Source organism: Oncorhynchus kisutch, linkage group LG11 (assembly GCF_002021735.2).
Source record: "Oncorhynchus kisutch isolate 150728-3 linkage group LG11, Okis_V2, whole genome shotgun sequence".
NCBI classification, from domain to species: domain Eukaryota; kingdom Metazoa; phylum Chordata; class Actinopteri; order Salmoniformes; family Salmonidae; genus Oncorhynchus; species Oncorhynchus kisutch.
This window is the reverse complement of record NC_034184.2, coordinates 10,065,479-10,086,445: the sequence shown is the minus strand read 5'-3', so window position 1 is coordinate 10,086,445 and position 20,967 is coordinate 10,065,479. Positions and strand designations below refer to the sequence as shown.

The 20,967-nt window shown below is 42.8% G+C and overlaps 1 protein-coding gene across 1 annotated transcript in view; it reads right to left on the bottom strand.

Moving 5' to 3' along the window:
* The window catches only part of LOC109900068 (kinesin-like protein KIF19), a 79,339-nt gene continuing 58,372 nt past the window's right edge, over positions 1 to 20,967 (bottom strand). The window contains exons 5-19 of the mRNA XM_020495792.2: positions 17,796 to 17,921; positions 13,670 to 13,864; positions 8,382 to 8,528; positions 7,732 to 7,854; positions 6,652 to 6,808; positions 6,366 to 6,540; positions 5,931 to 6,129; positions 5,282 to 5,552; positions 3,156 to 3,271; positions 2,885 to 3,048; positions 2,546 to 2,651; positions 2,224 to 2,347; positions 1,527 to 1,921; positions 1,174 to 1,342; positions 1 to 957 (exon numbers count right to left, since the gene is read on the bottom strand). Of these exons, the coding sequence (XP_020351381.1) occupies positions 842 to 957; positions 1,174 to 1,342; positions 1,527 to 1,921; positions 2,224 to 2,347; positions 2,546 to 2,651; positions 2,885 to 3,048; positions 3,156 to 3,271; positions 5,282 to 5,552; positions 5,931 to 6,129; positions 6,366 to 6,540; positions 6,652 to 6,808; positions 7,732 to 7,854; positions 8,382 to 8,528; positions 13,670 to 13,864; positions 17,796 to 17,921 (2,583 nt within the window). The 3' untranslated portion in view covers positions 1 to 841. The remainder of the gene's footprint in view (positions 958 to 1,173; positions 1,343 to 1,526; positions 1,922 to 2,223; positions 2,348 to 2,545; positions 2,652 to 2,884; positions 3,049 to 3,155; positions 3,272 to 5,281; positions 5,553 to 5,930; positions 6,130 to 6,365; positions 6,541 to 6,651; positions 6,809 to 7,731; positions 7,855 to 8,381; positions 8,529 to 13,669; positions 13,865 to 17,795; positions 17,922 to 20,967) is intronic.

Sequence of the window (20,967 nt, the reverse complement as noted above, 5' to 3'; positions counted from 1 at the left end):
AGCTGTAGAAAGAATATATTTATTTATAAAACGTGTTCATGAAGAAGAGAGAAGAAACAACTATTATGCAGTGTGTCCACAAGGCTTTTGTAATTATTTGTATGTAGAAAAAATCTTTAGTATCACAATCGTACCAAATCATCTGTAGAACCGGAATGTGTACAGGGCGATAGTAGCGGTTAGTGGTGGCCACTGGACGGTCACTCACAGGACCACTTGAGCAGGGAAACGAGGAGCAGAGAAAACAGTCACAGTCTGTGTCTGAAATGGCACCCTATTCCTTATATAGTGCACTACGTTTGTCCAGGGCCAGGTCAAAAGTAGTGCACTATATAGAACTTGGGTGCCATTTAAGACAAAGTCACAGACAGAAGAGTAAAAGTCATAGACAGAAGATCTTTGGGGTCTGTGATGGTGAGGTCTTAGGGCATCATCCACCTTACTTACTAGTGATCAGCACGAGGAAAAGCTAGGTATCTGGGTTCAATGTACAGCCAGTGTGGAAGTCACAGGTCAGAGGTCACAGGCCAGAGGACAAAAGGGGGCTCAAGGCCCCACTGGGCTGTGGGTCAATCAGGAGCATGAAGGTGGAGATTGGAGGTCCAGCTTTCTCCATACCAGTCCAGTCCATCTAGTCCAGTCAACATTCTCAGGGTCAGCTGGTCAGGGTAGTGCTGGTATTGGGAAGTCCTGTGTAAGAAAACCCTGGGTCATGATCATTAGGCACCAAACTGAAGAAAACAGGAAGGGACTACCTGGACTCATTTTTGGTTTCCATTGCAAAAAATGTCCATTCTATGCCCTAATGAACATAACCCAGGAGAAGTAGGCCTTTAGGCCCTCAGTGCCTGCGGGTGCGCTGACTTCCGGTGCCCGTGGTGTAGAGCATGGGCTGGCGCAGCTGAGACACACGCTTCAGGTTGCTCAGGTGGCCTGCGGAGGACTCTGTGATGGGGCCTGTAAAAAGCATGAGTCAAAATCTGTATACAGAGCCCTGTTTAAGAACTGTGTGTTGATATATTTAATTAGCTACACTGTGAGGAGATATTCAAGGGCAATGAATCCAATTTGTCCTGATTGTAGTGCAGTGGACGCCATAAGGCTTGAACCACACCATGGTTGCATGCAGTAATATTATTTTTAATGTGGAGGTGTGGGTAAAAGGAGGCTGACCTGTTTGGTGGTTGTTGTGTGGCAGCCGAACTTTGGTGAGAGAAGGGACCCCCCTGTGCTGGGGACGTAAAAAGGGGGCCTGGGGCTGCCCGTTGATGTGGAGGTGGGGGTCTGATGTGCTGTCCAACGGGCGTATACGCTGGGCTGCCGTTGTCTTAGACTGATACAGCTGAGCAGGAGGAGGGCAGGGGTAGTGTGTTAAGGCTGATATCATGTAGGCTATGTACTGGAGCCGCTTCATTATGTCTATGTAATTGTCAAATCGATCAATCACAGCTGCTGATGACTCCACTAACATAAAGTCCTGAATCATTAGATACTACTCAGGGAGCTAGATAATAAACACTACTCACTGCTTGACCTGTGACCTCGAACGAGCGGGAGCGTCTCTTCCGGGTGCGAGCCTCGAAGTCCTGCTCGCGGAGGGAGAGGTTTGGGTTCTTGGAGGCCGGCTGGCGATTATGTGGACGTGTCCAGGTGCCCTGGGAGACAGGCCTCTCCCCCGTGCTGCTGGATAAGTTTTCATCTGAGGTGTCGTGGCGGGGCTCGGGGCTGGGCTGCCGGCTGCGGAGCAGGGCCAGGCCCCTAGGGGGCGCCTCACTCGGAGACAGGATGCTCTTGTGCTTCTTGGGGTCCAGGGGTGAGGGAGGAGGGGGCAGTCGCAGGGCATCCCCTTCCAGGGCTTTGGTGCGGCGGCGAGCAGCCTTCACTGCAATGTTGTGAACTCCTTTGAGGATCTGCTGCCTCTCTGGTGAATCAAATCAAATCAATCAAATCAAATGTATTTATAAAGCCTGTCTTACATCAGCTGATGTCTCAAAGTGCTATACAGAAACCCAGCCTAAAACCCCAAACAGCAAGCAATATAGGTGTAGAATCAAAGGAGACTATGATCTCATCTAGTACACCAACATCCTGACCTAAGATAAGATAATAAAATGTAAATATTATTGTCCCTGGCTATATTCTGTAATCCATGAATTTGTGGTCCGTGCAGTTCTCCCTATCCTGTATCTCTCCTGTCTGCTGTTGCCCCTGGAGGTCTCTTACCCTTTCGTGTGAGGGGGACATCCTGGCCCGTCTCGCTGCTCTCAGGGGAGGAGTCCAGGTGACTGCTGACACTGTGGCTGAGGTGGCTGTAGTTCAGAGTTGTCTCTAGGGCCAATGGCTGCAGCTGGAGAGGACAGAAGAGAAGGGACATGTGGCATTATACTGACACTCTCATAGGGAAGTATGCAGATATGTAACCTGGTAGAAATCTAGCCCTGATATGGCTGTACCCTCCATTACTATGGTGTCTCCACAGGTGTAATGGCAGGAGCTGCATCAGGCCTAGTAGATATCCACAGTGTGGATGGTACTGTGTTCTCACCTCTCTGTTTCCCTGGCCGTTGATGTGGATTGGAGGAGGGGTCAACACAGCAGAATGTTTCATCTGCCTGGCATGGGGACTGCCCTTAAACACATGGTTGTTGTCTCTGTGAGAGGGACGGAGTTAGGGAGGGAGAGAGAGAGACAGCACAAGAGAGGGAGAAAGATCGATAGAGAGAAAGAGCATCAGTTAAACTAATGTCCTTCCTAAAAAGGATAAGACGGAGGGTTTCTTCTTCCTAAACCAAACACCACCCTCTCACTCTTTCACTCACTCTCCCATCCCCACTCTCCCTCCCATCCCCACTCTCCCTCCCTCTCCCTCCCTCCGTCCTCTTACCCTTCAGGTTCAGGTAGGATGGGTGGCAGGGTATGTCTGCGGGTCTTGGCCCGGCCATGCCTGGTCTCTGAGCCCATGGTGCGAACGCTCTCCTGGTCTGAGTCCACGTCCTGCACCGGGTCACGACTTCGGCTGGGCAGAGTGATCTTGGGCAGGGAGCCCTCCTGTAGACAGCATATGGTACAGGGAGAAGGATATGTTTATATGTCGGAATTGTGTGTCTCTGTGCTTGATCTCGATTTCAATCTCAATCACGTTCTCTGTTATCTACCTTGAGTGTGCTCCCGCTGACCTTGTCCAGGGATCTGTCCAGGTTCCTCTCATCCAGCTCTCTCATGTACATCCAATACAGCTCCTGAAGGTGGGGGGGCACCAGGAGTCTGTGGTCTGCAACAACACAAAACAGGTAAGAATACTATTTACACTACAACACAGGTCAGAATACCATTCACACCACAACACCGGTTAGAATACTATTCACACTACAACACCGGTTAGAAAACTATTCACACTACAACACAGGTTAGAATACTATTCACACCAGAACACAATACAATACATGTTAGTACACTATTCACACTACAACACAACACAGGTCAGAAAACTATTCACACTACAACACAATACAATACAGGTTAGAATACTATTCACACTGCAACACAGGTTAGAATACTATTCACACAACAACACAATACAGGTTAGAATACTATTCACACTACAACACAGGTCAGAATACTATTCACACTACAACACAACACAGGTTGAAAAACTATTCACACTACAACAACACAGGTTAGAATACTATCCACACTACAACACAACACAAGAGAGGTTAGAATACTATTCACACTGCAACACAACACAGGTTAGAACACTATTCACACTAAAACACAATACAGGTTAGAATACGATTCACACTACAACACAACACAGGTCAGAATACTCTTCACACCACAACACAACACAGGTTAGAATACTACTCACATTACAACACAATACAGGTTAGAATACTATTCACACTGCAACACAGGTCAGAATACTATTCACACTACAACACAACAAAGGTTAGAATACTATTCACACTTCAACACAATACAGGTTAGAATACTATTCACAATACAACACAATATAGGTTAGAATACTATTCACACTACAACACAACCCAGGTGGTCAGAATACTATTCACACTACAACCCAGGTGGTCAGAATACTATTCACACTACAACCCAGGTGGTTAGAATACTATTCACACTACAACACAACCCAGGTGGTCAGAATACTATTCACACCACAGCACTGGTCAGAATATTATTCACAACACAACACAATACAGGTTAGAATACTACTCACATTACAACACAATACAGGTTAGAATACTATTCACACTGCAACACATGTCAGAATACTATTCACACTACAACACAGGTCAGAATACTATTCACACCACAATACAGGTTAGACTACTATTCACACTACAACACAGGTCAGAATACTATTCACACCACAATACAGGTTAGAATACTACTCACATTACAACACAATACAGGTTAGAATACTATTCACACTGCAACACATGTCAGAATACTATTCACACTGCAACACAATACAGGTTAGAATACTATTCACACTAAAACACAACACAATATATGTTAGAATACTATTCACACTACAACACAACACAACCCAGGTGGTCAGAATACTATTCACACTACAACACAGGTGGTCAGAATACTATTCACACTACAACACAGGTGGTCAGAATACTATTCACACCACAACACAACATAAGTCAGAATACTATTCACACTACAACACAGGTTAGAATACTATTCACACTACAACACAACACAGGTTAGAATACTATTCACACTACAACACAACACAGGTTAGAATACTATTCACACTACAACACAACACAGGTTAGAATACTATTCACACTACAACACAACACAGGTTAGAATACTATTCACACTACAACACAACACAATACAGGTTAGAATACTACTCACACTACAATACAGGTTAGAATACTATTCACACTACAACACAACACGATACAGGTTAGAATACTACTCACACTACAATACAGGTTAGAATACTATTCATACTACAACACAGGTCAGAATACTATTCACACTACAACACAACACAATACAGGTTAGAATACTACTCACACTACAACACAATACAGGTTAGAATACTACTCACACTACAACACAATACAATATAGGTTAGAATACTACGACCCAATACAATCCATGTTAGAATAGTTGTCATAATACAACACTAAATATATAGTACAACACCTACATAACCAATATTGAATTATTACACGTTCAATCAAGTCTGAAGTCTATAGCTAGTGTAGTAAAAAAGGAAAGCATTGTTTGGACATACCGTCAATAAACCGTCTCTGCTGCTGGATGAGCTCGTCACAGAGGTGGCGGTGCTGCTCGAAGCGCTGCACCACAAAGTTCTTCTGCCGGATCACGTTGTCTTTGAGCAGGGCGTGGGACTGCATCTCGGCATTCTCAATCTCCAGCTCGTGTACCTTACAGAGAAGGCCCAGCACCTCCCTCTGCTCTTCAGAGCTCACCCTGCAAGGGAGCAGCTCCTCCAGGCGCCTGGCACGCTCCCGCAGCTCCACGAAGCAGCGCTCCAGTAAAGCCTACAGGACAGGAGGACAAACAGCAGGCAGGGCTCAATGGGAACCCTCACCATAATATTTAAATATTGTATTTATTTATTTAACCTTTATTTAACTAAGCAAGTCAGTTAAGAACAAATTCTTATTTACAATGATGGCCTCATCATGCTACATGTCGGCCTATTGTACAAATGGAAACCATGTGCTTGGTACCGTTCCATTCAGTTCAATCCAGCCATGACAATGAGCCCGTCCTCCAATATCTCCTACCACCAGCCACCCCAGTACTGTACAACAAGTCTATCAATGCCTAGTTTATCAATGCCTAGCTAGGTGGCCTAAACTGTGTGATTCTGTAGCCTCCCCCAGAGGTGAGAGCAGAGGACTACAGTAACCTACCTTCTGTTCGCGTATCTTGTTCTGTTCAGCAATGAGAGTGACCACTTTCTCTCTGGCCATGGCTACTTCCTGGGTCTCAGTGCTGTCTGGGGGTGACTCAGGGCAGTCAAAATCCTTCTCACTCTCCTCCTTACTGATGCTCTCCTTCCTCCTCTCTGCTCGCCACTTCCTGAGACAACGACTCCGCTCCTGCTCCCAACTACAAGACGAACAACAATGCACGCAATTGTGAGCAGCTGTTTAGACATTTCTGTTAACTATCACAGTCATTAAACTGCTACACCTAGAGGCTATAGGTGTAGAGGGAGTGCTATGAGATTATTGTAGGTCCCAAATGGCACCCTATTCCCTATATAGAGCCCTAAGGGCTCTGGTCATAAGTAGTGCACTGTACAGGGAACAGAGTGCCATTTGGGACAGTCATAAGACACATACTCTGCGATGGTGAGCAGGTGTTTGGAGGTGTCCATCTGGATCTCCATGTTGCTGTTGTCCAGCTCCATCAGGCTCCTCCTGATCTCCATCTGACTCCTGAAGGCCTCTAGGAGCTGCTCCCTCAGCTGGTCCATCTCTGCTCGGCTCGCCTGCGTGCTGTGGGCCTGTACCTCCGCTACATTGGTGGCAGGAGAGGAGAGTGTTAAGGTCTGTTGGAGGCACAGACAGACAGACAGACACAGACACTGTGAAGGAGCTATGAGAGAGGTCAAGGTGAGGTCATTACCCTGGACATGGCGGATGTCAGCTCGGTCAGAGTTGAGCTGACGTCCAGCCTGATCGGCGATCTTCTTCTTGAGCCGCTGGATCTCGCTGCGCAGGTCAGAGATGATGTTAGTGTACTGAGCGATGTGGTAGGACACGTTCAGCAGGTTCCTCTTCACCTGGAGAGAGAGAACTGTCTTATAACACTGTAATAACATGATGTGGTAGAACACATTCAGCAGATTCCTCTTCACCTGGAGAGAGAACTGTCTTATAACACTGTAATAACATGATGTGGTAGCACACGTTCAGCAGGTTCCTCTTCACCTGGAGAGAGAGAACTGTCTTATAACACTGTAATAACATGATGTGGTAGAACACGTTCAGCAGGTTCCTCTTCACCTGGAGAGAGAGAACTGTCTTATAACACTGTAATAACATGATGTGGTAGAACACGTTCAGCAGGTTCCTCTTCACCTGGAGAGAGAGAACTGTCTTATAACACTGTAATAACATGATGTGGTAGAACACGTTCAGCAGGTTCCTCTTCACCTGGAGAGAGAGAACTGTCTTATAACACTGTAATAACATGATGTGGTAGAACACGTTCAGCAGGTTCCTCTTCACCTGGAGAGAGAACTGTCTTATAACACTGTAATAACATGATGTGGTAGAACACGTTCAGCAGGTTCCTCTTCACCTGGAGAGAGAGAACTGTCTTATAACACTGTAATAACATGATGTGGTAGAACACATTCAGCAGGTTCCTCTTCACCTGGAGAGAGAGAACTGTCTTATAACACTGTAATAACATGATGTGGTAGAACACATTCAGCAAGAAGGAACCCAGCTGACAAACTATTAAGCCTAATATTGACAGCGTCGTTATAACTGTTATGCTGCAGAGATAATGGAATCTTTTAAGTTGATCTCGGGGGTCTAGGGTGGGTTACTGTAAAGCACTTTGATAACTGTGTTTATGTAAAAGGGCTTTTTAAATTACATTTGATTGTTGATTGATTGATTTGAAAAATGATTGATTTGAAAATTCTTGTCCCACACCTCAGCGAAGGAGGGAAATGTTTTGTTGTGTATTACTCACCCGTGTGCGGATACTTTTGGCACGGTCAGCATAGCTCAGCGTGTTGCGAGACTCCTCGAAGGCCAGGGAGGCGGGGCTAATGTGGGCTATCATCACTGTGCGACTGTTGCCTCCCAACGAGTCCTGTCAATCAAGCACATCAGAACAGGAAGTGAATGAATGCAAGTGGAATGGAGAATAATCCTTCTGAATGATGCAAAAGGACAACAAAAAGTACTGTACTGTATTGTTTTGTGTGGTGTGGCATGATGTGGTGTGATGTGATATGGTGTGTGGTGTAGTGTGGTATGGTGTGGTCATTCATGATGAATGTTGTGTGGTATGGTGTGGTGTGGTATGGTGCTAGTATAGTGTATTGTAATCATACAGCACGTCTTCGATAGGAAAGGGAAAAGGGGGAAACCTAGTCAGTTGTACAACTGAATGCATTCAACTGAAATGTGTCTTCCTCATTTAACCCAACCCCTCTGAATCAGAGAGGTGTGGGGGGCTGCCATAATCGACATCCACGTCTTCGGCGCCCGGGGAACAGTAGGTTTTCTGTCTTGCTCAGGGGCAGAACAACACATTTTGACCTTGTCAGCTCGGGGATTCGATCCAGCAACCTTTCGGTTACTGGCTCAACGCTCCAACCACTATGGGTACTGTACCTTCAGCAAGCGCGTCAGCTTGCTGTCCCTGTAGTTGACATATTTGTTACCATGTTTCTCACTCAGGGCGTTGATGCAGTTACCCAGAGCCAGGAGGGAGCGGTTGATGTGGGCCCCTTCTTTTAACCTCTGACCTCTGTTCTGTGTCTGGGAGAGAAAGCAGGTTTACTATCTGGTCTCGTGTTTTTATTTAACCTTTATTTAACTAGGCTAGTCAGTTAAGAACAAATTCTTATTTACAATGACGGCCAACCAGTGGGTTAACTGCTTTATTCGGGGGCAGAACGAAAGATTTTTGACCTTGTCAGCTCATTCAATCTAGCAACCTTTCGGCTACTGGCCCATCGCTCTAACCACAACATGCCGCCCCACATGTTCCAGAGCATACATTGTGCTGATCACCGACTGAGCAGACTGACTGGTCAACAATTAATAGAGTGGTTATTTAGGATGCAAGGTGATTTGTAGATCAGTCAGTCTGTCTACAAAGTAGTAGACGGCCATTGTCTCGGGTTTGATGAGTTACAGCCTAGGACAGATACTGCCTATGTTAACCAGCAGAGGGGGCTCTAACCCTCCTTTTCTTTCCTCTGTCTGCAGTTACATTGGAAGAGTTGCAAGTAAAACATCACGCAGCTTTTTTATAACCGCTTATGAGTTACTATGAACGCTGTCAATGTCACAACACATCATACATGTATTATAATGCATTATAAGGGATGTTATTACATAGGTACTTTATAGAAAGTGTTACCAGCCTTGGAACAAAACACATCTCACTGACAGAAAACATCCCAGAGGTAGTGGAACCCCCTCTGTTCTCCTATATCTTAAGAGACCGGTAGCCTATAGGCTATGATATACATCCATAGAAGAGCCTAGCTGGTTAAATGTTCTAAAAGTTTCCATGGTAAATATACGTGTTCTCTCCATTCAGGCATGATTGCATGTTTTTGTCATGGTAGCGTACCAAATGGCACCGTATTCCCTGTATAGTACACTACTTTTGACCAGAGCCCTGGAAATTGGGTGGTATTTGGGACACAAACCATTGTGTTTATGAGGTCTGGCTGTTTTAATATGGACGCTAATCTAACAACATTCACCAAATCTAACTGCCTGTAGCTCAGGCCCTGAAGCAAGGATATGCATATTCTTGATACCACTTGAAAGGAAACAATTGGACATTTGTGGAAATGTGAAAGGAATGTAGGAAAATATAACACTTTAGATCTAGTAAAAGATAATACAAAGAAAAAAACCAACCGATTCTTTTTTGTTTGTACCATCATCTTTGAAATGCAAGAGAAAGGCCATAATGTGTAATTCCAGCCCAGGTGCAATTTAGATTTTGGCCACTAGATGGCAATAGTGTATGTGCAAAGTTCCCTACTGATCCAATGAACCATTATATTTCTGTTAAAAATTTTGTATCAAGACTGCCCAAACGTGCCTGATTTGTTTATTAATAACTTTTCAAGATCAAAACTCAAACAATAGCATGGTATTATTTCACTGTAATGACTACTCTAAATTGGACAGTGCAGTTAGATTAACAAGAATTTAAGATTTCTGCCCATATCAGATATGTCTATGTCCTGAGAATTTTTTGTGTTACTTACAACCTCATGCTAATCGCATTAGCCTACGTTAGCTCAACCGTCCCATGGGAGACCCACAGACCCTGAATAGGTTTTTAAGCACTTTGCCTAGAGTAGAACGACTACAGGGAACCACAGCAACGAATATGAGAAGAAAACACCTATTAAGAAGCCTTCAGAGTTCACAGGAGAAATTCTAAGTATACCAAATGTGAAAAGACTTTAATTTAACTGGGCAAGTCAGTTAAGAACAAATTCTTATTTTCAATGACGGCCTAGGAACAGTGGGCTAACTGCCTTGTTCAGGGGCAGAACGACAGATGTTGTACCTTGTCAGCGCGGGGATTCAATCTTGCAACCTTTTGGTTACTAGTCCAATGCTCTAACCACTAGGCTACGCTGCCGCCCCAACGTTGGATAACTTTAGTACAGGCCCTATGATCCTCCAGGAACCAAGAGGATAACTTTAGTACAGGCCCTATGTTCCTCCAGGAACCAAGAGGATAACTTTAGTACAGGCCCTATGTTCCTCCAGGAACCAAGAGGATAACTTTAGTACAGGCCCTATGTTCCTCCAGGAACCAAGAGGATAACTTTTAGTACAGGCCCTATGTTCCTCCAGGAACCAAGAGGATAACTTTTAGTACAGGCCCTATGTTCCTCCAGGAACCAAGAGGATAACTTTAGTACAGGCCCTATGATCCTCCAGGAACCAAGAGGATAACTTTAGTACAGGCCCTATGTTCTTCCAGGAACCAAATGGAATCATATTTCCTATGTAGAGCACTACTTTTTGACCCATAGCTCAAAAGTAGTGCACTATAGGGAATAGGGTGCCATTTGGGATGCAGACATTCTGTTGCCAGTATTGGCGTCACTCCAACTGTAATCTGTTCAACAAAAGTAAGCAGCACCATAAAACTGTGCTATAGATGTCACGGTAAAGTTACAGCACCATCCCTCAGAGAGAGAGACACGGCTTAATGTGAGCTCTCACATTTTCAACATGTTTTCTTTTTACAAAAGGATAGATTTGGAGTTAGATAAACTTGGATGTTTCGGCAGGTACATATGCAGGATGCTACCCTCCACAGCATGGCCTTCACTCCAGATCAAAACTACAAACCTACAACCTAATTTTGACCAAAATTAACCGGAGAGATTACTGCTTACAAGGTTTTATTTTTCCAAGCTAAACGGAGGGTGTTCTAACCAACAAACAGCAGAGACCTGAGGACACCATTCCAACCTGGAACTGAGTCAGAAACAAATTCAATTAGCACTACGGTGTGAAGTAAAAGGCCTTTGGGCCCAACAAGTGTCAGGAGTCTTTGAAGCATCATCTGAAGCCCCTCCTGCTGTTCAAAGACCATTCCCTGGCATTTTATACAAGAAATCCACCTCCAGAAATAAAAGCTTCTCCCAAGTGGCTGTGAAACCTACTCACATTGCCTGCTGTACTGCTGCTAGGATTTCACCTTGTCTCCCCCTGTCTGGTACAGGTACCTCCACCACACTCACCCCTCTCTCCCTGGCTTGTCTCCCCCTGTCTGGTACAGGTACCTCCACCACACTCACCCTCTCTCCCTGGCCTGTCTCCCCCTCTGGTACAGGTACCTCCACCACACTCACCCCTCTCTCCCTGGCCTGTCTCCCCCTGTCTGGTACAGGTACCTCCACCACACTCACCCCTCTCTCCCTGGACTGTCTCCCCCTGTCTGGTACAGGTACCTCCACCACACTCACCCCTCTCTCCCTGGACTGTCTCCCCCTGTCTGGTACAGGTACCTCCACCACACTCACCCCTCTCTCCCTGGCCTGTCTCCCCCTGTCTGGTACAGGTACCTCCACCACTCACCCCTCTCTCCCTGGACTGTCTCCCCCTGTCTGGTACAGGTACCTCCACCACACTCACCCCACTCTCCCTGGACTGTCTCCCCCTGTCTGGTACAGGTACCTCCACCACACTCACCCCTCTCTCCCTGGCCTGTCTCCCCCTGTCTGGTACAGGTACCTCCACCACACTCACCCCTCTCTCCCTGGACTGTCTCCCCCTGTCTGTTACAGGTACCTCCACCACACTCACCCCTCTCTCCCTGGCCTGTCTCCCCCTGTCTGGTACAGGTACCTCCACCACACTCACCCCTCTCTCCCTGGCCTGTCTCCCCCTGTCTGGTACAGGTACCTCCACCACACTTGTTTTGTTTAAGTGTTCTTCCTGAAATAAAGAAGAATGTATTCTAACAACGCTGCGCTTTGGTCCCCATACGACGATCGTGACACTATGATTTGATAGAGCAGTCTGACTGAGCGATGGTAGGCACCAGCAGGCTCGTAAGCATTCATTCAAACAGCACTTTTGTGCGTTTTGCCAGCAGCTCTTCGCAATGCTTCAAGCATTGTGCTGTTTATGACTTCAAGCCTATCAACTCCAGAGATTAGGCTGGTGTAACCGATGTGAAATGGATAGCTAGTTAGCGGGGTGCGCACTAATAGCGTTTCAAACGTCACTCGCTCTGAGACTTGGAGTAGTTGTTCCCCCTTGCGATGGGTAATGATGCTTTGAGGGTGGCTGTTGACGATGTGTTCCTGGTTCGAGCCCAAGTAGGGGCGAGGAGGGGGACGGAAGCTATCCTGTTACACTGGCAATACTAAAGTGTCTATAAGAACATCCAATAGTCAAAGGTATATGAAATACAAATGGTATAGAGAGAAATAGTCCTATAAATACTATATTAACTACAACCTAAAACCTCTTACCTTGGAATATTGAAGTCTCATGTTAAAAGCAACCACCAACTTTCATATGTTCTCATGTTCTGAGCAAGGAACTTAAACGTTAGCATTTTTACATGGCATATATTGCACTTTTACTTTCTTCTCCAACACTGTTTTTTTTACAACAAAATTGAACATGTTTCATAATTTTTTTAGAGGCTAAATAGATTTTTATTTATGTATTATATTAAGTAAAAATAAGTGTTCATCCAGTATTGGATAATACGATACCAATAATCGTTATCGCTGTTGAAAAATCATAATCGGTCGACCTCTCGTTGTCATGTGTTGCTGCCTTGCTATGTTGTTGTCTTAGGTCTCTCTTTATGTAGTGTTGTGTTGTCTCTCTTGTTGTGATGTGTGTTTTGTCCTATATTTATATTGTTTATATTTATTAATTTTATTATCCCAGCCCCCGTCCCCGCAGAAGGCCTTTTGTCTTTTGGTAGGCCGTCATTGTAAATAAGAATTTGCTCTTAACTGACTTGCCAAGTTAAATAAATGTAAAAAAAATAAATAATAATTAAATCAATGATATCATCCATTTTGTCATAAAGAAGACGCTGATAGACGGTCAACTATAGGGACATTAACCCCTTCTTTCCCTTAATGGTCTACAGTGTAAATCCATTGTTCTTACACTGTGAAGGGCCTTTATTAAAGTGTCCTATAAACCCTATTCCCTACATAGTACACTACTTCTGATCAGGGACCTATGGGTTTTAGTACAATATAGGGCTTAGAGCCCCCCCCCCCCCAAACGCACACACACACTGGAATGTCTGGAAGGAGACTGTGATGTTATGTTATGGACACAAGTCACAGACCATAACAAGTGAAAAAAAAACACACACACGCCCCTACACCATACTCATACACACACCCCTACACACACATAGTGTTCTGCACCTGTGAGGCTCGTTCTGAGCCGGCAAGGTCGATCATGAAGAGGCGTGCGAAGCGGACTTCCTGTAGAAGGTCTCGACAGCGGCTCGTCTGCCTGACCGACACCTGCAGCACGGCATGGGACCGGGACGAAGTCTGGTTGGCTGCCGTGGGCTCCTGGGTACGCTGCTTATTACCCTTCATCAGCAGATCCATGATCTGGCAGGAACACAGTCATAAAGCTCTATGTAGCTCTATGTATCTCTAATATGAAGTGCTTGTAGATGTGTTATGTAGGCTTCATAATATACAATATACGTATTTAGATAACAATGTATAGTTTGTATTTACAGTATCAGTCAAAAGTTTGGACACACCTACTTATTCAAAGCTGATGACAGCTTTGCACACTCTTGGCATTCTCTCAACCAGCTTCATGAGGTAGTCACCTGGAATGCATTTCAATTAACGAGTGTGCATTGTTAAAAGTTCATTCTTGGGGGGCAAAAAAGTATTTAGTCATCCACTAATTGTGCAAGTTCTCCCAATTAAAAAGATGAGAGAGGCCTGTAAATTTCATCATAGGTACACTACAACTATGACAGACAAAATGACAACAAAAAAAATCCAGAAATCACATTGTAGGATTTTTAAAAATGTATTTGCAAATTATGGTGGAAAATAAGTATTTGGTCAATAACAAAAGTTTCTCAATACTTTGTTATATACCCTTTGTTGGCAATGACAGAGGACAAACGTTTTCTGTAAGTCTTCACAAGGTTTTCACACACTGTTGCTGGTATTTTGGCCCATTCCTCCATGCAGATCTCCTCTAGAGCAGTGCTGTTTTGGGGCTGTTGCTGGCCAACACAGACTTTCAACTCCCTCCAAAGATTTTCTATGGGGTTGAGATCTGGAGACTGGCTAGGCCACTCCAGGACCTTGAAATGGTTCTTACGAAGCCACTCCTTTGCTGCCCGGGCGGTGTGTTTGGGATCATTGTCATGCTGAAAGACCCAGCCACGTTTCATCTTCAATGCCCTTGCTGATGTAAGGTGGTTTTCACTCAAAATCTCACGATACATGGCCCCATTAATTCTTTCCTTTACACGGATCAGTCGTCCTGGTCCCGTTGCAGAAAAACAGCCCCAAAGCATGATGTTTCCACCCCCATGCTTCACAGTAGGTATGGTGTTCTTTGGTTGCAACTCAGCATTCTTTGTCCTCCAAACACAACGAGTTGAGTTTTTACCAAAAAGTTATATTTTGGTTTCATCTGACATTCTCCCAATCTTCTTCTGGATCATCCAAATGCTCTCTAGCAAACTTCAGACGGGCCTGGACATGTACTGGCTTAAGCAGGGGGACACGTCTGGCACTGCAGGATTTGAGTCCCTGGCGGCGTAGTGTGTTACTGATGGTAGGCTTTGTTACTTTGGTCCCAGCTCTCTGCAGGTCATTCACTAGGTCCCCCCATGCGGTTCTAGGATTTTTGCTCACCGTTCTTGTGATCATTTTGACCCCACGGTGTGAGATCTTGCGTGGAGCCCCAGATCGAGGGAGATTATCAGTGGTCTTGTACGTCTTCCATTTCCTAATAATTGCTCCCACAGTTGATTTCTTCAAACCAAGCTGCTTACCTAATGCAGATTCAGTCTTCCCAGCCTGGTGCAGATCTACAATTTTGTTTCTGGTGTCCTTTGACAGCTCTTTGGTCTTGGCCATAGCGGAGTTTGTAGTGTGACTGTTTGAGATTGTGGACAGGTGTCTTTTATACTGATAACAAGTTCAAACAGGTGCCATTAATACAGGTAACGAGCGGAGGACAGAGGAGCCTCTTAAAGAAGAAGTTCTGGTTCAATTGTGCGTCACCCCACGGACCTCACGGTCGCGGCCGTTTACGACAGAGCCTGGGCGCGAACCCATAGCCTCTGGTGGCACAGCTGGCACTGCAGTACAGCGCCCTTAACCAGTGCGCCACCCGGGAGGCCTAAAAGTTCATTCTTAATGTGTTTGAGCCAATCAGATGTGTTATGACAAGGTAGGGTTGGAATACAGAAGATAGCCCTATTTGGTAAAAGACCAAGTCTATAATATGGCAAGAACAGCTCGAATAAGCAAAGAGAAATGACAGTCCATCATAACTTTAAGACATGAAGGTCAGTCAATACGGAACATTTGAAGAACTTTGAACGTTTCTTCAAGTGCAGTCGCAAAAACCATCAAGGGCTATGATGAAACTGGCTCTCATGAGGACCACCACAGGAAAGGAAGACCCAGAGTAACCCCTGCTGCAGAGGATAAGTTAATTTGAGTTAAATGCACCTCAGATTGCAGCCCAAATAAAATGCTTTACAGAGTTCAAGTAACAGTTCAACTGTTCAGATGAGGCTGCGTGAATCAGGTCTTCATGGTCAAATGACTACAAAGAAACCACTACTAAAGGAGACCAATAAGAAGAAGAGACTTGCTTGGGCCAAGAAACACAAGCAATGGACATTAGACCGGTGGAAATCTGGCCTTTGGTCTGATGAGTCCAAATGTGAGATTTTTGGTTCCAACTGCCCTGCCTTTGTGAGACGTAGAGTGGGTGAACGGATGCTCTCCACATGTGTGGGCCCCACCGTGAAGCATGGAGGAGGAGGTGTGATTGTGCTTTGCATGTAAGGGCTATTTGACCAAGAAGGAGAGTGATGGAGTGCTGCATCAGATGACCTGGTCCTCCACAATCACCTGACCTCAACCCAATTGAGATGGTTTGGGATGAGTTTGACGGCAGTGTGAAGGAAAAGCAGCCAACAAGTGCTCAGCATATCTTTTTATTGATTTATTTTTTCACCTTTATTTAACCAGGTAGGCTAGTTGAGAACAAGTTCTCATTTGCAACTGCGACCTGGCCAAGATAAAGAGTTCCACATGGAATAAACAAAACATAGTCAATAATACAGTAGAACAAAAGAAAACAACAAGTCTACATACAGTGAGTGCAAATGAGGTAAGATAAGGGAGTTAATGCAGTAAATAGGCCATGGTGGCAAAGTAATTACAATATGGCAATTAAACACTGGAATGGTAGATGTGCAGAAGATGAATGTGCAAGTAGAGATACTGGGGTGCAAAGGAGCAAGATAAAAAATAAAAAAAATACAGTATGGGGATGAGGTACAGTAGGTAGATAGATGGGCTGTTTACAGATGGGCTATGTACAGGTGCAGTGATCTGTGAGTTGCTCTGACAGCTGGTGCTTAAAGCTAGTGAGGGCGATATGAGTCTCCAAATGCAAAGATTTTTGCAGTTCGTTCCAGTCATTGGCAGCAGAGAACTGGAAGGAAAGATGACCAAAGGAGGAATTGGCTTTGGAGGTGACCAGTGAGATATACCTGCTGGAGCACGTGCTACGAGTGGGTGCTGCTATGGTGACCAGTGAGCTGAGATAAGGTGGGGCTTTACCTAGCAGAGACTTGTAGATAACCTGTAGCCAGTGAGTTTGGCGATGAGTATGAAGCGAGGGCCAACCAACGAGAGCGTACAGGTCGCAATGGTGTGTAGTGTATGGGGCTTTGGTGACAAAACGGATGGCACTGTGGTAGACTGCATCCAGTTTGTTGAGTAGAGTGTTGGAGGCTATTTTATAGATGACATCGCCGAAGTCGAGAATCTGTAGGATGATCAGGTTTGTTTGGCAGCATGAGTGAAGGATGCTTTGTTGCGATATATGTGGGAACTCGTTCAAGGCTATTGGAAAAGCATTCCTAATGAAACTGGTTGAGAGAATGCCAACAGTGTGCAAAGCTGTCATCAAGGCAAAGGGTGGCTACTTTGAAGAATCTAAAATCAAAAATATATTTTGATATGTTTAACACTTTTAGGTTACTACATGATTCGGTTACCATATGTGATTTTGATGTCTTCACTATTATTTAAAAAATGTAGAAAATAGTAAAAATAAAGAAAAAACTTTGAATGAATATGGGTGTCCAAACATTTGACTGGTACTGTATGTGTTTTATGTAAAGTGTGTGATCAAATCAAATATTATATGTCACATGCGCTGAATACAACAGTTGTAGACTTTATCGTGAAATGCTTGCTTACAAGCTCTTTGATCTTGTAAAGCATGGAGTTAGCGTGGCCAGACGTGACCTCTCACCTCTCGGGCGTTGATAGTGCAGACCTCTGTGATGCCAGCCACCTGGATCTCTCCTTTAGAATCCTCTCTCAGGTCCAGGAACCCAGAGGATGGGTTGAGAAGGTCCCGGATCATCTCGTTGTAGATCTGGGAACAGGGAATGGGTCATTAGCTTCCAAATCACATCTCAGAAGCTCAACATCCAAGGAATTCTTATATTCAAGGACTTATTATATCCAAGAAATGATTATACTCTTAAGAATGTAAATTACATTGTATAATATCTTGTAGAATAGCTTGTAGAATATATTGTAGAAGAGCTTGTAGAATAATAGCGTGCAGAATAATAGCTTGTAGGAGAATAGCTTGTCAAAAAAACAGCTTGTCGAAGAATAGACTGCAGAATAGCTTGTAGAAAAATAGCTTGTAGAATAGCTTGAAGATGAATAGCTTTTAGAATAGCTTGTTGTAGAAAAGATTGTAGAAAATAGCTTGTGGAATAGCTTGTTGAATAGCTTGAGTAGAATGGCTAGTAGTAGAATAGCTTGGAGAGTATTAGATTGTAGAATCGATTGTAGAATAGCTTATAGAATAGCTTGTAGTAGAATAGCTTGTAGTAGAATAGCTTGTAGCAGAATAGCTAGTAGTAGAATAGCTTGAAGAATAATAGCTTGCAGAACAGCTTGTAGTTGAACAGCTTGTCGTAGAATAGCTTGTAGAATAACTTGTATTCGAATAGCTTGTAGAATATCTTGTAGGAAAATAGCTTGTAGAAAAATAGCTTGTAGAATAGCTTGAAGAAGAATAGCTTGTAGAAAAGCTTGTAGAATAGCTTGCATAATAGCTTGTACAATAGCTTGTAGAAGAAAAGCTTGTAGAATGATTTAAATTAAAAAATATATATTTGACCTTTATTTAACTAGGTAAGCCAGTTAAGAATAAATTCTTATTTTCAATGACTGCCTAGGAACAGTGGGTTAACTGCCTTGGAATAGCTTGTAGTAGAGTAGCTTGTAGAATAGCTTGTAGAATAATTGCTTGTAGTAGAATAGCATTTAGAATAGCTTTGTAGAATAATAGCCTGTAGTAGAATAGCATTTAGAATAGCTTTGTAGAATAATAGCTTGTAGAATAGCTTGAAGTAGAATAGCTTAAAGAAGAATAGCTTGTAGAAAAGCTTATAGAATAACTTGTAGTAGAATAGCTTGTAGAATAACTTGTAGTAGAATAACTTGTAGTAGAATAGCTTGAATATTAACTTGTAGTTGAGTAGCTTGTTGAATAATTTGTAGTATAATAGTTTGAAGTAGAATAGCCGATAGAATAGCTTGTTGTAGAATAGCTTGTAGTAGAATAGCTTGTAGAATAATAGCCTGTAGTAGAATAGCTTGTAGAATAATAGCTTGTAGAATAGCTAGTAGTAGAATAGCTCATAGAATAGCTTGTTGTAGAATAGATTGTAGAAGAATAGCTTGTGGAATAGCTTGTAGAATAGCTTGTAGCAGAATAGCTAGTAGTAGAATAGCTTGAAGAATAATAGCTTGCAGAACAGCTTGTAGTAGAATAGCTTGAAGAATAACTTGTAGTATAGCTTGTAGAATAGTTGTAATAGTTTGTAGAATAAAATCTTGTAGAATAGGCTGCAGAATAACTATTAGAAGAATAGCTTGTAGAATAATGGCTTGAAAAATAAGATTTTGTAGAATAATAGCTTGCTGAAAAGCATATAGAATAGCTTGTAGAATAATAGCTTGTGGAAGAATAGCTTGTCGTAGAATAGCTTGTAGTAGAATAGCTTGTAATATAATAGCTTGTCGTAGAATAGCTTGTCGTAGAATAGCTTGTAATATAAAGCTTATAGAATAATAGCTTGTCGTAGAATAGCTTGTCGTAGAATAGCTTGTAATATAATAGCTTGTAGAATAATAGCTTGTGGAAGAATAGCTTGTCGTAGAATAGCTTGTAGTAGAATAGCTTGTAATATAATAGCTTGTAGAATAATAGCTTGTGGAAGAATAGCTTGTCGTAGAATAGCTTGTAATATAAAGCTTATAGAATAAAAGCTTGTAGAATAGCTTGTAGAATAATAGCGTATATAATAGCTTGTACTAGAATAGCTTATAGAATAGCTTGTAGAATAATAGCTCATAGAATAGCTTAAAGAATAGCTTGTTGTGCAATAGCTTGTAGAATAATAGGTTATAGAATAGCTTGTAGAATAATAGGTCATAGAATAGCTTGTAGAATAATAGCTGGTAGAACAGATTCCAGAATAATAGCTTGTATAATAGCTTGTAGTATAATATCTTGAAGAAGAATAGCTTGCAGAATAGCTTGTAGAAGAATAGCTTGTAGAATAGTTTGTTAATAGCTTGTAGAATAAAAGCTTGTAAAATAGCTTGTAGTTGAATAGCTTGTAGTAGAATAGCTTGCAGAATAACCTGAAGTAGAATAGCTTGTAGAATAACTTGTAGTAGAATAGCTTGTGGTAGAATAGCTTCTCTTAGAATAGCTTGTAGAAGAATAGCTTGTAGAATAAAAGCTTGTAGAATAGCTTGTATAATAGCTTGTATAATAGCTTGTATAATAGCTTGTATAATAGCTTGTATAATAGCTTGTATAATAGCTTGTATAATAGCTTGTATAATAGCTTGTATAATAGCTTGTAGTTGAATAGCTTGTAGAATAGCTTTTAGAATAGCTTGTAGAATAGCTTGTATAATAGCTTGTATAATAGCTTGTAGTTGAATAGCTTGTAGGATAATAGCTTTTAGAATAGCTTTTAGAATAGCTTGTATAATAGCTTGTAGTTGAATAGCTTGTAGGATAATAGCTTTTAGAATAGCTTGTATAATAGCTTGTAGTTGAATAGCTTGTAGGATAATAGCTTTTAGAATAGCTTGTAGAATAGCTTGTATAATAGCTTGTAGGATAATAGCTTTTAGAATAGCTTGTATAATAGCTTGTAGTTGAATAGCTTGTAGGATAATAGCTTTTAGAATAGCTTGTATAATAGCTTGTAGTTGAATAGCTTGTAGGATAATAGCTTTTAGAATAGCTTGTAGGATAATAGCTTTTAGAATAGCTTGTAGGATAATAGCTTTTAGAATAGCTTTTAGAATAGCTTTTAGAATAGCTTGTAGGATAATAGCTTTTAGAATAGCTTTTAGAATAGCTTGTTGACTAATATCTT